Source organism: Trachurus trachurus, assembly GCF_905171665.1.
Source record: "Trachurus trachurus genome assembly, chromosome: 10".
NCBI classification, from domain to species: Eukaryota; Metazoa; Chordata; class Actinopteri; order Carangiformes; family Carangidae; genus Trachurus; species Trachurus trachurus.
This window is the reverse complement of record NC_139894.1, coordinates 23,366,363-23,379,532: the sequence shown is the minus strand read 5'-3', so window position 1 is coordinate 23,379,532 and position 13,170 is coordinate 23,366,363. Positions and strand designations below refer to the sequence as shown.

General features: G+C 41.2%; 4 protein-coding genes across 11 annotated transcripts in view; 3 read left to right on the top strand and 1 right to left on the bottom strand.

The window, feature by feature from the left end:
• Nucleotides 1–1,363, top strand: part of ankhd1 (ankyrin repeat and KH domain containing 1) — a 28,611-nt gene extending 27,248 nt beyond the window's left edge. For all 7 annotated transcript variants that reach the window (XM_083981283.1, XM_083981282.1, XM_083981281.1 and 4 more), the window contains exons 37-39: nt 599–783; nt 873–1,040; nt 1,185–1,363. In XM_083981283.1, coding sequence (XP_083837409.1) covers nt 599–783; nt 873–1,040; nt 1,185–1,244 — 413 coding nt within the window. In that variant the 3' untranslated portion in view covers nt 1,245–1,363. The remainder of the gene's footprint in view (nt 1–598; nt 784–872; nt 1,041–1,184) is intronic.
• Nucleotides 1,364–2,875: 1,512 nt separating this feature from the next.
• higd2a (HIG1 hypoxia inducible domain family, member 2A) lies at nt 2,876–4,328 on the top strand. The gene is made up of 2 exons (XM_083980959.1): nt 2,876–3,071; nt 3,759–4,328. The coding sequence occupies exons 1-2, from the start codon at nt 2,897–2,899 to the stop codon at nt 3,923–3,925; spliced, it is 342 nt and encodes a 113-aa protein (XP_083837085.1). The 5' UTR covers nt 2,876–2,896; the 3' UTR covers nt 3,926–4,328.
• A 131-nt stretch (nt 4,329–4,459) lies between these two features.
• cltb (clathrin, light chain B) lies at nt 4,460–9,757 on the bottom strand. 2 transcript variants are annotated; one of them, XM_083980957.1, is made up of 6 exons: nt 9,294–9,757; nt 8,607–8,653; nt 8,001–8,118; nt 7,639–7,750; nt 7,052–7,072; nt 4,460–6,158 (listed from the first exon to the last, which is right to left on the bottom strand). In XM_083980957.1, exons 1-6 carry the CDS (start codon nt 9,466–9,468, stop codon nt 5,987–5,989), a joined length of 645 nt encoding a protein of 214 aa, XP_083837083.1. In that variant the 5' UTR covers nt 9,469–9,757; the 3' UTR covers nt 4,460–5,986. The 2 variants fall into 2 exon arrangements, with proteins under 2 accessions (XP_083837083.1, XP_083837084.1); XM_083980958.1 differs by lacking the exon at nt 7,052–7,072.
• An 899-nt stretch (nt 9,758–10,656) lies between these two features.
• The window catches only part of pdlim7 (PDZ and LIM domain 7), a 32,338-nt gene continuing 29,824 nt past the window's right edge, over nt 10,657–13,170 (top strand). Inside the window, exon 1 of the mRNA XM_083980955.1 lies at nt 10,657–10,889. Coding sequence (XP_083837081.1) covers nt 10,860–10,889 — 30 coding nt within the window. The 5' untranslated portion in view covers nt 10,657–10,859. The remainder of the gene's footprint in view (nt 10,890–13,170) is intronic.

Sequence of the window (13,170 nt, the reverse complement as noted above, 5' to 3'; positions counted from 1 at the left end):
TAGTTTTTCAGTTTGCCTTTCTATCTCAGTTTAGTTTTCAGTAGTTTGACAAGTGACTAAGCAGTTTTAGATTTTTTTTTGTTTGTTGAGGAATTGAATAGTTTTTATTTAGTCTTAGTTTTTCAGGTATGAGGAGAAAGCCTATGTGAGACCTCTGAAGATGGACTTCCAAATTCTGGGAATCTGGGAATCTAAAAGGGAAAAACCCTTTTAGTTGCATCCCATAAATATTCCCAATCAGTCCTCATCACGTTACATTTACTATACCTGTGGGTCATACATTGATATATCAGTCATATATCAGATCATATATTGAGCTGTGGCATTTTCTTCCTGAAACTTTAGCTATCTCTAAGAAAACTAAAACTAAGTTAATGTTATCTGCAATTCAGTTTGGTTTTAGTTAGTTTTGCATTGTTCATTGTAGTTTTTATTTAATTCTTGTTTTTGGAATAATTGTCATTTTTACAAAATTATTTTTTCACTGCTAGTTTTAGTTAACTATAATAACCCTGGCATGTACAGTATGTGTAACTGTGTGACACAAAAGCAACTCGCAGCAATTGTAGCAATGAACCCATTTCATGTCTTGGTGCAGAGGCTATGTCCGGATGGTCCCAGCCCCTGATGAGCAGCCACATGATGCACCCTCAGCTCCAGGCAGAACAGTCGGCCTTCTCTCAGCACCAGCCCATGGAGCAGGACGACACAGGCATCGCAAACCCTGCTAACAACTACCATCAGTCTCAGCATTTGCCCAACAGTTACATGGACTTCCCCAAGGTAACACAAAGCCATGGCTCTGTTGATGACTTTGACCCCTGTTCCTCTTGTGTTCACATGTTTTACCAGTGACCCATTGTCTGTTTTAGGGGATGCCTATGTCAATGTATGGTGGAACCATGCTGCCTCCTCACCCTCCAATGGCAGAGGGGCCAGGGGGGCCGATGTACAATGGTTTGCACGCTGGCGACCCCGCATGGAGCCCCATCATCAAAGTGGTCCCAAACAATGCAGATAACTCTGACCCACAACAGCAGGTAATATCCTTTTTTATCAAACCCATGCCACCCAATCAGCGTAACTGGCTAATAGACCTGTATTTCCGCCTTGAATAAAACATAATTTTGACTAGATTTGATTAATCCTAACATATTGCATTCATTGTCCTCCCTCTCCCTCAGGTGTGGCCTGGTACCTGGGCACCTCACGTGGGCAATGTGCACCTGAACCACGTCAACTAGACGGCGTCCACAGCAATCAAACGCACACAGCATGACCCACAGCGCAAACATGAAAAACCAACTGACGAATATGACCGAATGAGACAAAGAAAAAAAAACTTACAACATTGTTAACATTAGTAGAGACCTGAGAGTGCAGAGCAGAGGTTGAAGAATTGGAAGTTCTCTTGACGCCATTCTTTGATGTGCCTATCTCAGACGATGAAAGAGATAATTGGGCGAGAGCTGTTATCAGTGTCCCGATGATGCAAACAAACATGCGCGATCACCTGTTCAACAGGATCCATTCTCTGCGTAGTTTAGCGATTTTGACTTAAACCCACATACACCGTTCTTGGGCTGCAGGGGGCTCAACATGAAGTAGCTATTTAAACTTGGCCCAGAACTAGATGATGATTACCTAAAGAGAAAGAGAAATCAGAACCTTTTAGAGTGGTAAATACATGTATAATTGTTTACATACTAAAAAGGGTTAAAATGAGAGTAAATTTCATGTCGTATAGTGGCTCTACTTTATGTAGCCTGTATTAATGTGAAATATTTACCTTAATATTCAATAAAAAGATTGAAAAGTAATGTGTGCTGTTTTGTGATATATTGCCCTTTACTGATTTTCATCTTTTGACTGACTGACCAAGGCTAAACAAAACGGAAAAGCAAGTGTGCTCTTTTTTTGGGTCATTGGAAGCAAAGCTCTGTCTCAGATCACATATAAAAAAGGAGAAAAAGGAGTGTGCCTGCACACTTTGTTAGCCACACAAGATTTTATTTTTGTTGTGCGCACAAATAAAATATTTTGTGGCTACCAGAAAGTGCGCGGGCACCCTTTTTTTCTTCGTTTTGGCATTTTTGTATTGCCCTGCACCTATTGGAACATGGTAAAATACCCTCTTTTTTCCCAAATAAAATATATTACATCACTTATCCTTCTGAACTTCAATGATGCTGGGAACACAACATCTTACACATTACTGCCACTCAGTGGTAATAGTGGGGATCATTGGGGAAACATTTTCATCAGTAACGCCAACAATATCATTGATGGTCTGGTCTCTCTACCTAACGATTGCAAATATTCAACAATAAAATAAAATGTGGTCCAAGAACAAGGTAGAATACAATGCCTTAAACTGCTAGATTTGTCTGTGAAGTTGTAGAGGTGCTTCGCTCATAGACATGTATATGTCTATGGCTTAGCTGAGTCTGCAGGTCCCATTCAAGAAACCTTCACTAAAGGCATAAAGTAAATTCCAGTGTAGAGAAAAGTGGCGCTAAATCATATTCAGAATTTATGTTGTTCTAATATTAATAACAATATGAATGACAATAACAATACAAAAGTACGAGTACGTTACATTTTAGGGTTATTGTGTGGATGTGAGATACCGGTATGTTTTTTTATTTATTTTTTTATAGCACATTGAGACTAAATTATTTATTTTCTCTTTTCTTAATCATTGAGCAGAGCTTGATATCAGTGGTTCTGAACAACGCATAAATAGCAGGCAGCAGACGCCAGGAGGAGATTTCTCCCAAAAGGCCAAGGGCACTCCCTGCTGCTGGTAATGATATCAGGACTCTTATTTTGAAAAGTAAACGGAAGTGCGTCTCTTCAGTTCCGCTGGTCCTGTTTGTACTCGGAGGTAATAAGCATGGCGGCGGCTACAACACCAGCGGTCCCAGAACAAGCAGCGAAAACGCCGCTGTTAGGACCTCAGACAGGACCCCCCGTCATAGAGGGCTTCAATATTTACCCGAGGTTTCAAGATGAGACCTTCAAAGAGAAGTTAACGAGGAAAACCAAGGAGAACCCATTCGTCCCAATAGGTGAGTTGTTACACAAGCCGCAGAGCAGAGTGAAGTTATACAAGGAGAGCACCGACCGAGGCACAGCTTGTCCTCTACTCTTAACTTCAGTCAAATCAAAGATCTCAGTCTGCGTTATCCTTCATGGGTCTAATATAATACAGCCATGGATTTGTCACACTCCGCTAATGTTAGCAAACAGCAGAGGAGAACTGGCCAGTCACCCTGTCAATCCATATGATATGTGTACGTCTCAGCCAATGACCGTCTGTTGTCCTATGAGATTAATTGATTTAATTCGAATGTAGTCATTATTCTAGTCCAGTCAAAATTGTATAGTTTCTTTGTTGTTTGACCCTGTGTTGACATGAAACAGTAACTGAAGTTGTTACTTTGTTTAAAAAATATCTGAAAGTAAACACAAACCTAGGTAAAATATGTTTGATGAAATGAGAATGGGTCCACTTGGATGAAATAAACCTCATACCAAGTTTTGACTGCTAAGTGGTGTCTTTAATTTAATCAGTGTGATTGACCTTTGTTAGACAGAACAGTAGGACTAACATGTTTGACCTCCATTGTCCCATGGTATGTGATGTCTGCACACCACAGTTATCTTCCCTGTGTTCAGTTGACCTGTTCACTACCTGAAAACATTGTTCTGTCAGATGGTTGAATTTAAGCTTTGATTGGTTGTTTGTCCTCTAGGTTGTTTGGCAACAGCAGGAGCACTGATGTACGGTCTCAGAGCCTTCCAACAAGGGAAAACACACAGGTCCCAGATGTTGATGAGGGGACGTATCGCTGCTCAAGGATTCACTGTAGTTGCCCTGGTTGTTGGTGTTCTTGCTACAGCTCTGAAACCCAAGCAATGAAGATGTGACCACCCCACGCTTCTGCCATCATCCAGTTAATTAACCACATGGAAGCAGAGCAGAGCCACATAATTATTGGACTGATTGTACTCTTTGAATGGCAGAGTCATGTGTTGTTCTCAATATTGTCCAGACACCTGGGGATTAAAGCCAACATTATTTATTATTTGGAAATGGAATTGCTCATGGTGGTATCTTACAGGAACATAAAATGTATTACCAAGAGAGCAAACTGGATTTTTTTTTTTGATTTGTGCTCTAATAGTATCGAGGTAAAACTCAGATGTAAATTATGTGCCCTACTCTTCTGGGTTAAAGTTCAAATGCTCCATAAAGTATATCGCTACTGAAACTGTCCATATAACACCTGACTGTGTCTTCTGATATAAATCTCAAATCAAAACTGGTGTCCTGTATGTATTTGAGACAAAACATCACACTCACAATGTTATTCATGGGGCATCTATTTCTTATTCAACCTTTATTAAACAAGTTATTTAAAAAAAAAAATCACTGGGAAAGTTTCTTGTGAACACACGTTGTATATTATATATTAATGGCTGGGGTGACTGGATTGAAATGGGAGGAGGATTTCAGACAAGTACTGACCCAGTCTCAATGTCCGCCTTTAACCCTCAGACTTCACATGTCATGTGAAAACCATTGAGTAGGGAGGGATCCAAGTGTTGTCTGAGGATTGGAACAGCACTTTGTGAAACTACTTTGCCCATGCAGAAGCATTTTGGTGGCCTCCTACTGTAAGGATGAAACAAAGAGTAAATCCAAATCATGCCTTGATTAGAATAAGAAATAGACACAACTTGCTACTGTATACCTGCAAACTTACTGTTTTTACATTGTGGACTCCAATTTTGCTCGTGTTAAAAAAACAAAACAAAAACATTTCAATGATAAAAACTGGCGCCAAAACCCTCTAGCACACAGTAGCATTAGGTGTGTGTTTGAGTATGCAATGGTTGGCACTGAGTCAGACATAATTTTAGCTCCTCACATCAGCTGGACAAACTGCAATTCAAGTGAATATCTCCAGGGCATTTTGATGGCAACAGTCTTAGCTGATTAATATTTAAGGACAAATTAATTTAGGTGAGCTTACTCCATTTTATTTTTCCAGTTCCCTTTTCACATTCACTTTTGGAGTATTCATAATATCCAAATAGGCAACATGTGAAACGATTTGCAGACATTAATGCTCAAACTGACACCTTATTGATTGCTGTTTTAAAAATATAAAACACAGTTAGTGTGACACAAAATGGTGCAAAAAAACTTCTGCTGAGAAAACCAGTGAAATGAGAAATCGCACAAGCCGTAAATAATTTGAACTGTGAAATTTTAGATGATAGCAGAAATCTTTGGTTGTGATTTTTTTTTCTTTTTTGCTTAAATCATGCCTAATTGAGGAGGAAATCCATCTGGCTGAATACTCAAAGTGGAGTAAGAGCAAGATTAAAAAGGCCACAAGCTTATGTGCGCGAAAGAGAAAAATTATACTAGCTACCTTAAATACGGTCATTAGGGATATAGTACAACAAATGTGAACAAAGAATTTGTGTGTAAAATTTTACATTGAGAGGCATAAGTGGTTACAATCTATTCCTTAACAGTGCACATAACATACATGTTGAGTGTGTGACATTGACCAAAATGCAAATTTTTAAAAACAACTAAAAATTGTGCATCCAAAATATTGGCAGAGGCATGCAATAAAGTTGACCAAATAACAATTTATAAGTTAAGGGGGGAGGAAAATGTCGAACTTACAGTAACAATATTTTCTCATGTATAGTAGTGATTAAACTGACCAGCTAAAGGATGTCGTAACAATAGAGCAGTCCTTCATCTTCTCACAGTAGAGTGAGATTAAGTATATTATGTAATTGTAACAGGCATCAAGAAAGGCGGGAAGTTTTTAAAGGTTATGAACATACCAGGAATATTATGGTAAAAGGGCGTACAAACTCATTTAATGTGACGAGGCGAGGTTAAAACTAAAAAAAGGCAATGTTTCTAGAATAAGAATCCTCCCTGTGAGCTCCTCTAGCGGACTAGAGGCGTCTGTTTGAGAGAGATGAGGACAGAACGCATTCGAGAAACATCCTTTGCCTGTTTGTTGGTTTTGGGATTGAAGTCACACAGACGGGCTACTCTCTCCCATTCAGATCCTGGGCTGTCGCCATCGCTCTCTGCCAGGAAGGCCTCCTCCGATGCTCTGTGGGCGGGAATGGGAGGGAAGAGGAGACATGGTTGAGATGCAGCCTAACAACCAACTCTGTCTGAGCCAAACATAGTACTCAACACAAAGTTCAGTCACATGGATAGCACCTGTGTGATCCACAACAACTTCATGCATTTCTTTATACCAGTCATACACTCTGTTGGAGACAGGTTTAATATTTGTCACAACCCAAAGCCTATGTAACAAACAATGAAATAGAAATGCAGCAAATATCAAATTAGGCCATCAAGGACAGACTGGCAATTTTAGTGTTGGGGCATGCATAAGGTGAAAATCAACTAGTTCAGTAATTCACTGGGTAGCGCGTACAACATTAAAAAGCACAAAAATTCTAAACCTACACAAAGCCTATAACATCAGAGTTGGGCTGTTTGTAGAAAGCCTTGTCAGCAATCCTAGTACGCAGGCAAGGCCAAGAAAGCAGGAAAAGGAAGGAGAAAGGAGAACAGGTTCAGTGTCAAACAACAGGCAGAGAAAACGTTAGGGTTTTTTGTTAAGAGGATTATGTAAGCAACCGAGAAACACTCCTAGTAAGGTGGAAATGAAAATGGCAGGACCACGAAACTGGTCTACGACTAATAGCAGTCAGTTTGTACCACTGTAAGACACTGTTGATAGTAAACAAGCTTGGAATCGAGAAGCATTCAGTCACATACTCAGGCGCTTGCACGGATGAGAACTGTGACATTTGCTTACTGCTGTTTGCATTCCTTCCAGCTCGCAAACTTCCTGTTTTGTTTTCCAGCCACTTTAACTGGACACAGAGTTCTAGACTAATATCTCATCAGAGAATTGTCTCTCGGTGCTTTCATAGACACAGAAGAATTAAACTAGCCAAAACTAGAGCCACAGTTGCAGAGTGATACCGTGCCAGACTTGGACAGAGTCTGTTGGAAAGTGTGAGAGAAGAACGGGTTAGCTTGACTGAGAAAAGGAAATGGCTGCAATATTTTTGTAGGAATATTGTAAAACATTGACTGCTACTGGAGTAAATAAAACAAGCTTTCAGTAGACCACTGACTGTCTTTATAAAAAAAGATATATCAGATAAGAAGATATAAATAAAACTGATCAGCAGTTCTTTTAAAGCTTACAAACACAAAACTGTTGCACTACACAAATCACTCTGGCATTTGATCCCTTGGTACACAAGAGCTTCATCATCATCAACATTCATTTGACATCTGGTTTACAACGTATCTGCAAGTCCACAAAATATATAGCATGATGTTTCTAAAGCCAGGCAGCACATATGACCTGACATGTTTAACAAAAACAATGTTTTTAATGATTTTTACTGAAAAAAAAAAAAAATCATATGTAACAATACAACATTTGGAGCTATTGAGCTGAGTAGACTGTGTCCATGTAGCGACAACAGCCTCACTACGCCATGATCATAAACCAACTGTTACTTCTCTGCATGTTAACAGGGGACATGTCAGACACTAACCTGTTGTTGGCCTTGTTCTTTTCCATCTGCTCATTCTGGTGCACATGCCAGTCCTCCAGCTCCTTCTTGGCTTTCTCTCTCCACTCTGCCTCTGCTGCCTTGGATGCCGAATCTTGTTAGGGCGCAAGATCAGAGAACAACACTTATCAGAGGGGTCCTCAATGGAGGAAGAAAAAACCAGGAAAAGATCTGACACAGTATTAGATTTAAGTGCGACACTTTAGATACAGTGCACCTCTGGTCTTAAAGGCAAATGACAAAAGGCCACAAAATGACATAAGCGCTGTGACTCACTCTAGCTGTAAAGCAGGGAGTGCATTTTATATGGAGAACAGTGCGTCAGTGAGGACATCTTTGCTCACCTAATGCTTCGAGGCGTGTCTTCTGCTCCTCCCTCCACTTGCGTAAACTCTCTGGTTCTTGCCTCTGAATATCCACCTGGGCGATGGCTGCATAGCTGTCTGTTGGCCCATTGGTCTCCTTGAGGACAGCATATTGCAATTTCACTCCACCATAAACAGCTATTGCTCTAAATATTAAGTCAATTGCAAATCCATTACATCATAATTAATCAGGAAGAAAGTACAGTACAGTGTGGCTTGGAGCTCAGAAAAGTGAACCTTGCACACCTCTCACACACTCACTCACACACGCACGCGCACACACACACACACACACACACACACACACACACACACACACACACACACACACACACACACACACACACACACACACACACACACACACACACACACACACACACACACACACACACACACACACGTTTTATTATAATGCATCCCCCAAATCCTTACCCTAACCTACATAGACCATCACCAAGTCCTAACCATAAAACAACCATTTAAACTCATGGGTCCAGCATTTTCGACCTGATTGTTCATTCACTCTCTCACACATATAGCCTACACACGCCTTAGGTAAACATATAGTTGTGTTGTGCTCACCTGAAACATATCCCCATTCACTGTAGCAGACTCGTCCCCGAAGCCGTCTAACATGGTTAAAAGACAAAACAGAGTTCAACCTTAGGTTTGGTTCATGGACTTGTAGTTCTCCAGTCAAGCCACTGTTTCCTTATGATCTGACCAACTTGCTCTGCTAAAACTAAGTTAACCTCTATCGCTCAATCTGTCTTATTGAAATGCAGTTGCACCTGTTCGGGCACTGATGTTGTCTAAGCATAAGCAGGCAGCTGCCATTTAACAGGACAGGATTTTCCGGTGTTAACAGCCACCTTGCATTAGTTAGTTCAGTAACAGCGGTGGTTGTTGTAACTTAGTAGTGTTAAGGTGGTCGACGGTGGTAGTTTGATATGTTGAAGCTAACAAAGTCACGTTAAAGTGCCCTGCTACCGCGGTGTGCCAACAAACGCACTACTGTCTGTTATTGGGCTAGCTAAGCCACAATGCTAACATACATTAGTTTTAAGTGTATACAGGAGCATTAGATAATGTAAACAAACCTTACAGCCAGTCTGTATCAACTAGTTGCATTGTTGTTAACATAGGGTTGGGGTAATTGTTCACGAACTAACTAACCACCGGTCCAGTTCAAGTACCGGTATCCAGCTCTATTAGCCTGTTTGCTGGCTAGCCGAGGCTACCTCCAGCCCAGCTCAGGGACAAACTTGCCGTAGCTGTCCGGCTGCGGCTGAGCCGGCGGCGGCTGCTGCTGCTGCTCCTCCGCTCCCTCCAGAGCCCCGAACCCGTCGCCGTCGTTCTCTATCCCCGCGATCTCGCTCTCCTGCTGGGCCAGGAAGGCTGCAGCCGGGTCCTCCTCGGTCGGGTGTGCTCCGTTGTCAGCCATCTTTCACAAAAGTGTTAACAAGTTTCACTGAGCTTCGTAGCTAGCTAATGTCAAAAAGCCCAAGAATCAGGCCACCACCAGCTGTGTGACGTTAATTCAAAACAATTTGAATATGTAACTCGATTTGTCAGATACTCCGGGTAGATGGCGGTGTGCAGCGATACCGACAATTCAATCGTCTGAAATAAACAATCTGAGCTTCGACTTTAGGCCCTCACTGATGATTCATGATTTCTTCACTTGTTCAGCCACCGTGGTGATGATGAAGCAGGGCAGCACCCCGAGGGTACCAGCTCCCATTTACTGCGCTGTGTCTCCATCTGCTGGTTCTCCGCTGCATCTCTTCTGTCTGAGCTTTGTTGGTCAGATCAAAGTGATGTCCCCAACCCTGCTCTTACTTGATCTTGGACTGGTAACCACTTCTTTTTTCTTCTTCTTTTTTTTTTTTTTTTTTTAACTCTTCCACATCCATAATATATTGAATGGATCACACTTCATCCATGAGAGACAGCTCACTCAATAATTTAAGAACAACTGAGGGCAGTTGATCAATATTTCCTGCAGTCTTCTCTGTGAGTAAGGTGTTTTAGATTACCTCACATAGGCCTACGTAGCCTATATATTCACACCTTCAAGATATCCTTGAACTAGGACTATTCAATAGGGTTAGTGGAAGGGCCATGATGAAGTACAATTTTGACTCTCATGTGATGTCAAATCCTATACAGGAGGTGATCAAACTTGTCCATGGTCAATGCATCAACAGTAGGCTAGGCTACTTAAGTATTTAGACTAAAACAGGCTAAGTAGTCATAATTTCTCAAATAAGTTGCAGTCTTGAAGCATTGATGTGAGGGTCTGTCACAGCAGACAGACAAGGCATGGTGACTTCATACAGAGATATGCAAAATATGTTTCTAACCTCTAAAGTAAGATGAGAAAACACTCATTCAGATTTGCCTGATTCCTTAGCCTATTTAACACACTGTGTCCACCTATTGTTCAATAGCCTATATGACTTGACTGATGTTGAAAAACCCTGATAGCCTACTTAAAAAAAAAAAAAAAAAAAAAAAAACTTTTTATCATTAAAAAAAAAATCCATTATTTGTTGTTGTTCGTTTAAAGGAACATGCTATCCTGCACTGACAAAGATGAACATGTCTGCAGCCGCGGGCTCGGCCTCCTCCGGTTTACAGCCGGAGTAGAAACGGAGCAGCGGCCCATGTGACTTCTGACGTTTCAGCCGAGTCCTGCTAAAAAGAATGTGAGGGAATGATCCGCTGCTCACCAAGGAGATCCACGGAGGCTTCCTGACGTCCGCTTTAAGGAAGTCCGAAAGTTAGCCTGCGTACACCCAGTGACTTTTCAATCCGGGAGACCGACTCGTGATGTCTGCCGAACACACGGTGGGACAGGAGGTAAGCTACTTGCATCTGTTCAAACATCTGATCGCACTCCTTTGTCTGTGTGTAGCTATGTGTATGCTGTAACTTTTTCCCTTTTCTTTCTCTTTTCAATAAGTCCGTTTCTCAGTCTTTCTCAGTGTGACTTATTGAATGAGCTGTGTTGTGCAGAGTAGCCTACACTTTGACCGGCTGCTGCTCGGAGCCACTAGTTATCGGTCTGAAGCGTTGCAAACTACTTTGTTAGAGCCGAGTTTCTCCACTTTTCTTATCCCTGTCTGCTTCCTCCTCGATTGGGAGTGTAGCCTATATAAAACACATTGAACGTCTGCGCTGCAGTGCTATTACCTATTTTCACAGTGTAGGCTACCCTTTAATTACCTGTTGCAATTGATTGTCTTGGTTACAGTGAAATCATTTAAAAGTAAGCTATATAAACTCATTATCATGTGGCCAAGCGTGTAATTCAGTGTATTTTAGGATAGTAGGCTACTCAGCACCCACATTACAAGTTCCTATAGAAACAGTAGAGTGACACCAGAGGAAATTATAAATAGCAAGACCATAAACAGGGGTAACGTCACTTGAAGGGGTACAGACATAACTATCATGTTTATTGGCTTATTCTAATGAATTCTCCACTCAGTTCATTTGCATGGTGATATATTTTTTTTATTAAATGCATCCAGATCCATGCTGTTACTTCCACTACAAGTTGTTTAAAACAACTAATATGATCACCAAGTATTATCACAAGTGAAATCAAACCTAATCCATTACCTGTTGTTGCCATGGGTTTTTCCATTTACTGTCAGGCAGTCTATCTAATAATTGATTTCCCTGTCTCCTGGGCTTCCCTGTAGGAGGTATGGTGCAAGAAAAGTGACAGTAAACTATTACAAGTTTTGATAATTAAGACTGTTGTTCATAGAATTGATAAAATGTTGACAATGGTGCATTGACAAAACAAAATAAAGAGTAATGGAAATACATGAGAATAATTCAAGTAAATAATCAGGAGATTATATTTATGGATTTATTGGTTTTGGTGCTTGGCTGGTTGCTTTACAGCAGAAGAACCACTGTGGTGTTTCAAAAATAGATAGCATAACCCCTGTTTTACTTTACATTTTCCCTGAAAGTAAGAGACTCTGCACTGAGGACTTGATGTTAATATAATGTAATTGCTGGTTTGGCTGTATTGTGTTTCATGCCCTCCAGAAGGAATGCGCAGTTCCATAAGCTTTACTTCAGTCATGGACGGAGACCTGCTGCTTCTCATGTGCACTTAAAAGAAAAAAAAGAAAACAAAAATCAATGGACTCTAACATTGAAGGTTTTTGCTAGAATATAGAGGCAGTTGACATTACCTCTCTTCGTTCTCCTCTACCCCCTCCTGCTCTCTCTCTCTCTCTCTCTCCCTCTCCCTCTCTCTCCCTCTTTCTCTGTGACTCATGTGGGTGTTGGGCTGAAATAGTTTGGTGTAGTTTTACATTCCTTATATAGCCTCTGAGGAGTGAGGAGCGGCTAGGGCTTGCCTGTGTCGCAGACAGCGTGGGGGGGAGGAGGGTGTGTGGGCGGTTTGCCAACAGAGGGAATCTGCTTGCCCCAGCTCACTGACTCTCTAGCTTTCTCCCAGGTTTGGGCTAGTGGCCGGCCCTCTTGGACAAGGTAGGTTTGCACTGTGGCATCTTGGGTAGTTAGTTAGCTGTGTGTCATGAAGAGCAATGACACCTGGTAGGGTTGAGTGGGTTGAGGAGCCAGGGCCAGGACTAGGGGTCCAGGTACAGAGGTCAGTGGTACAGCTGTAACTCTCAAGTAAGAGCGAGTGACATAGCCCTTGCGTCTCAAGTTGCCTTTGGTTCTTAAAATTACCTTGTTATTTAGTGCCATGTCTTCCGCTGTCAATAAGAAGCTCTGATGTAGCTGCTCCACACTGTTTTCATGGTTTCACAGCTGCAGTAATTATGTGAAATATTAAAAAAATATCAAAGCAAGTTTGTATGTTGTTGGAAAGTGGGTCTGTGTTTGATAATAATTCAGTTTGATGATTTAATTATGAATTGAATACTATGAATTGCTTACACCCACTCACTGAAGGAGAGAGGATGATTGTTGAATGTCCCTGCTGCTCTTATTGTCCTGGTGAATTATGATGTTGATGTTGTCTGTATTACTCATTAGCGTAGTATTTGGCATACTCTGAACTCTGCAACTCCTCAGCTTATGATGCAAGGGATAACAATCTGTTAGTGTGTTGATCATTCTTGTGATAATTGATATAAAGTTGTGTCCC

What these genes read in the sequence shown, in the direction of transcription:
- higd2a (XM_083980959.1), top strand. Translation starts at nt 2,897, where the DNA reads ATGGCGGCGGCTACAACACCAGCGGTCCCAGAACAAGCAGCGAAAACG. An exon ending in GAACCCATTCGTCCCAATAG is followed by an intron (nt 3,072 to 3,758) that starts GTGAGTTGTTAC and finishes TTTGTCCTCTAG; the next exon opens with GTTGTTTGGCAACAGCAGGA.
- cltb (XM_083980957.1), bottom strand. Translation starts at nt 9,468, where the DNA reads ATGGCTGACAACGGAGCACACCCGACCGAGGAGGACCCGGCTGCAGCC. An exon ending in AAGAACAAGGCCAACAACAG is followed by an intron (nt 7,073 to 7,638) that starts GTTAGTGTCTGA and finishes ACTTTCCAACAG; the next exon opens with ACTCTGTCCAAGTCTGGCAC. An exon ending in CTCTGTCCAAGTCTGGCACG is followed by an intron (nt 6,159 to 7,051) that starts GTATCACTCTGC and finishes TCCCGCCCACAG; the next exon opens with AGCATCGGAGGAGGCCTTCC.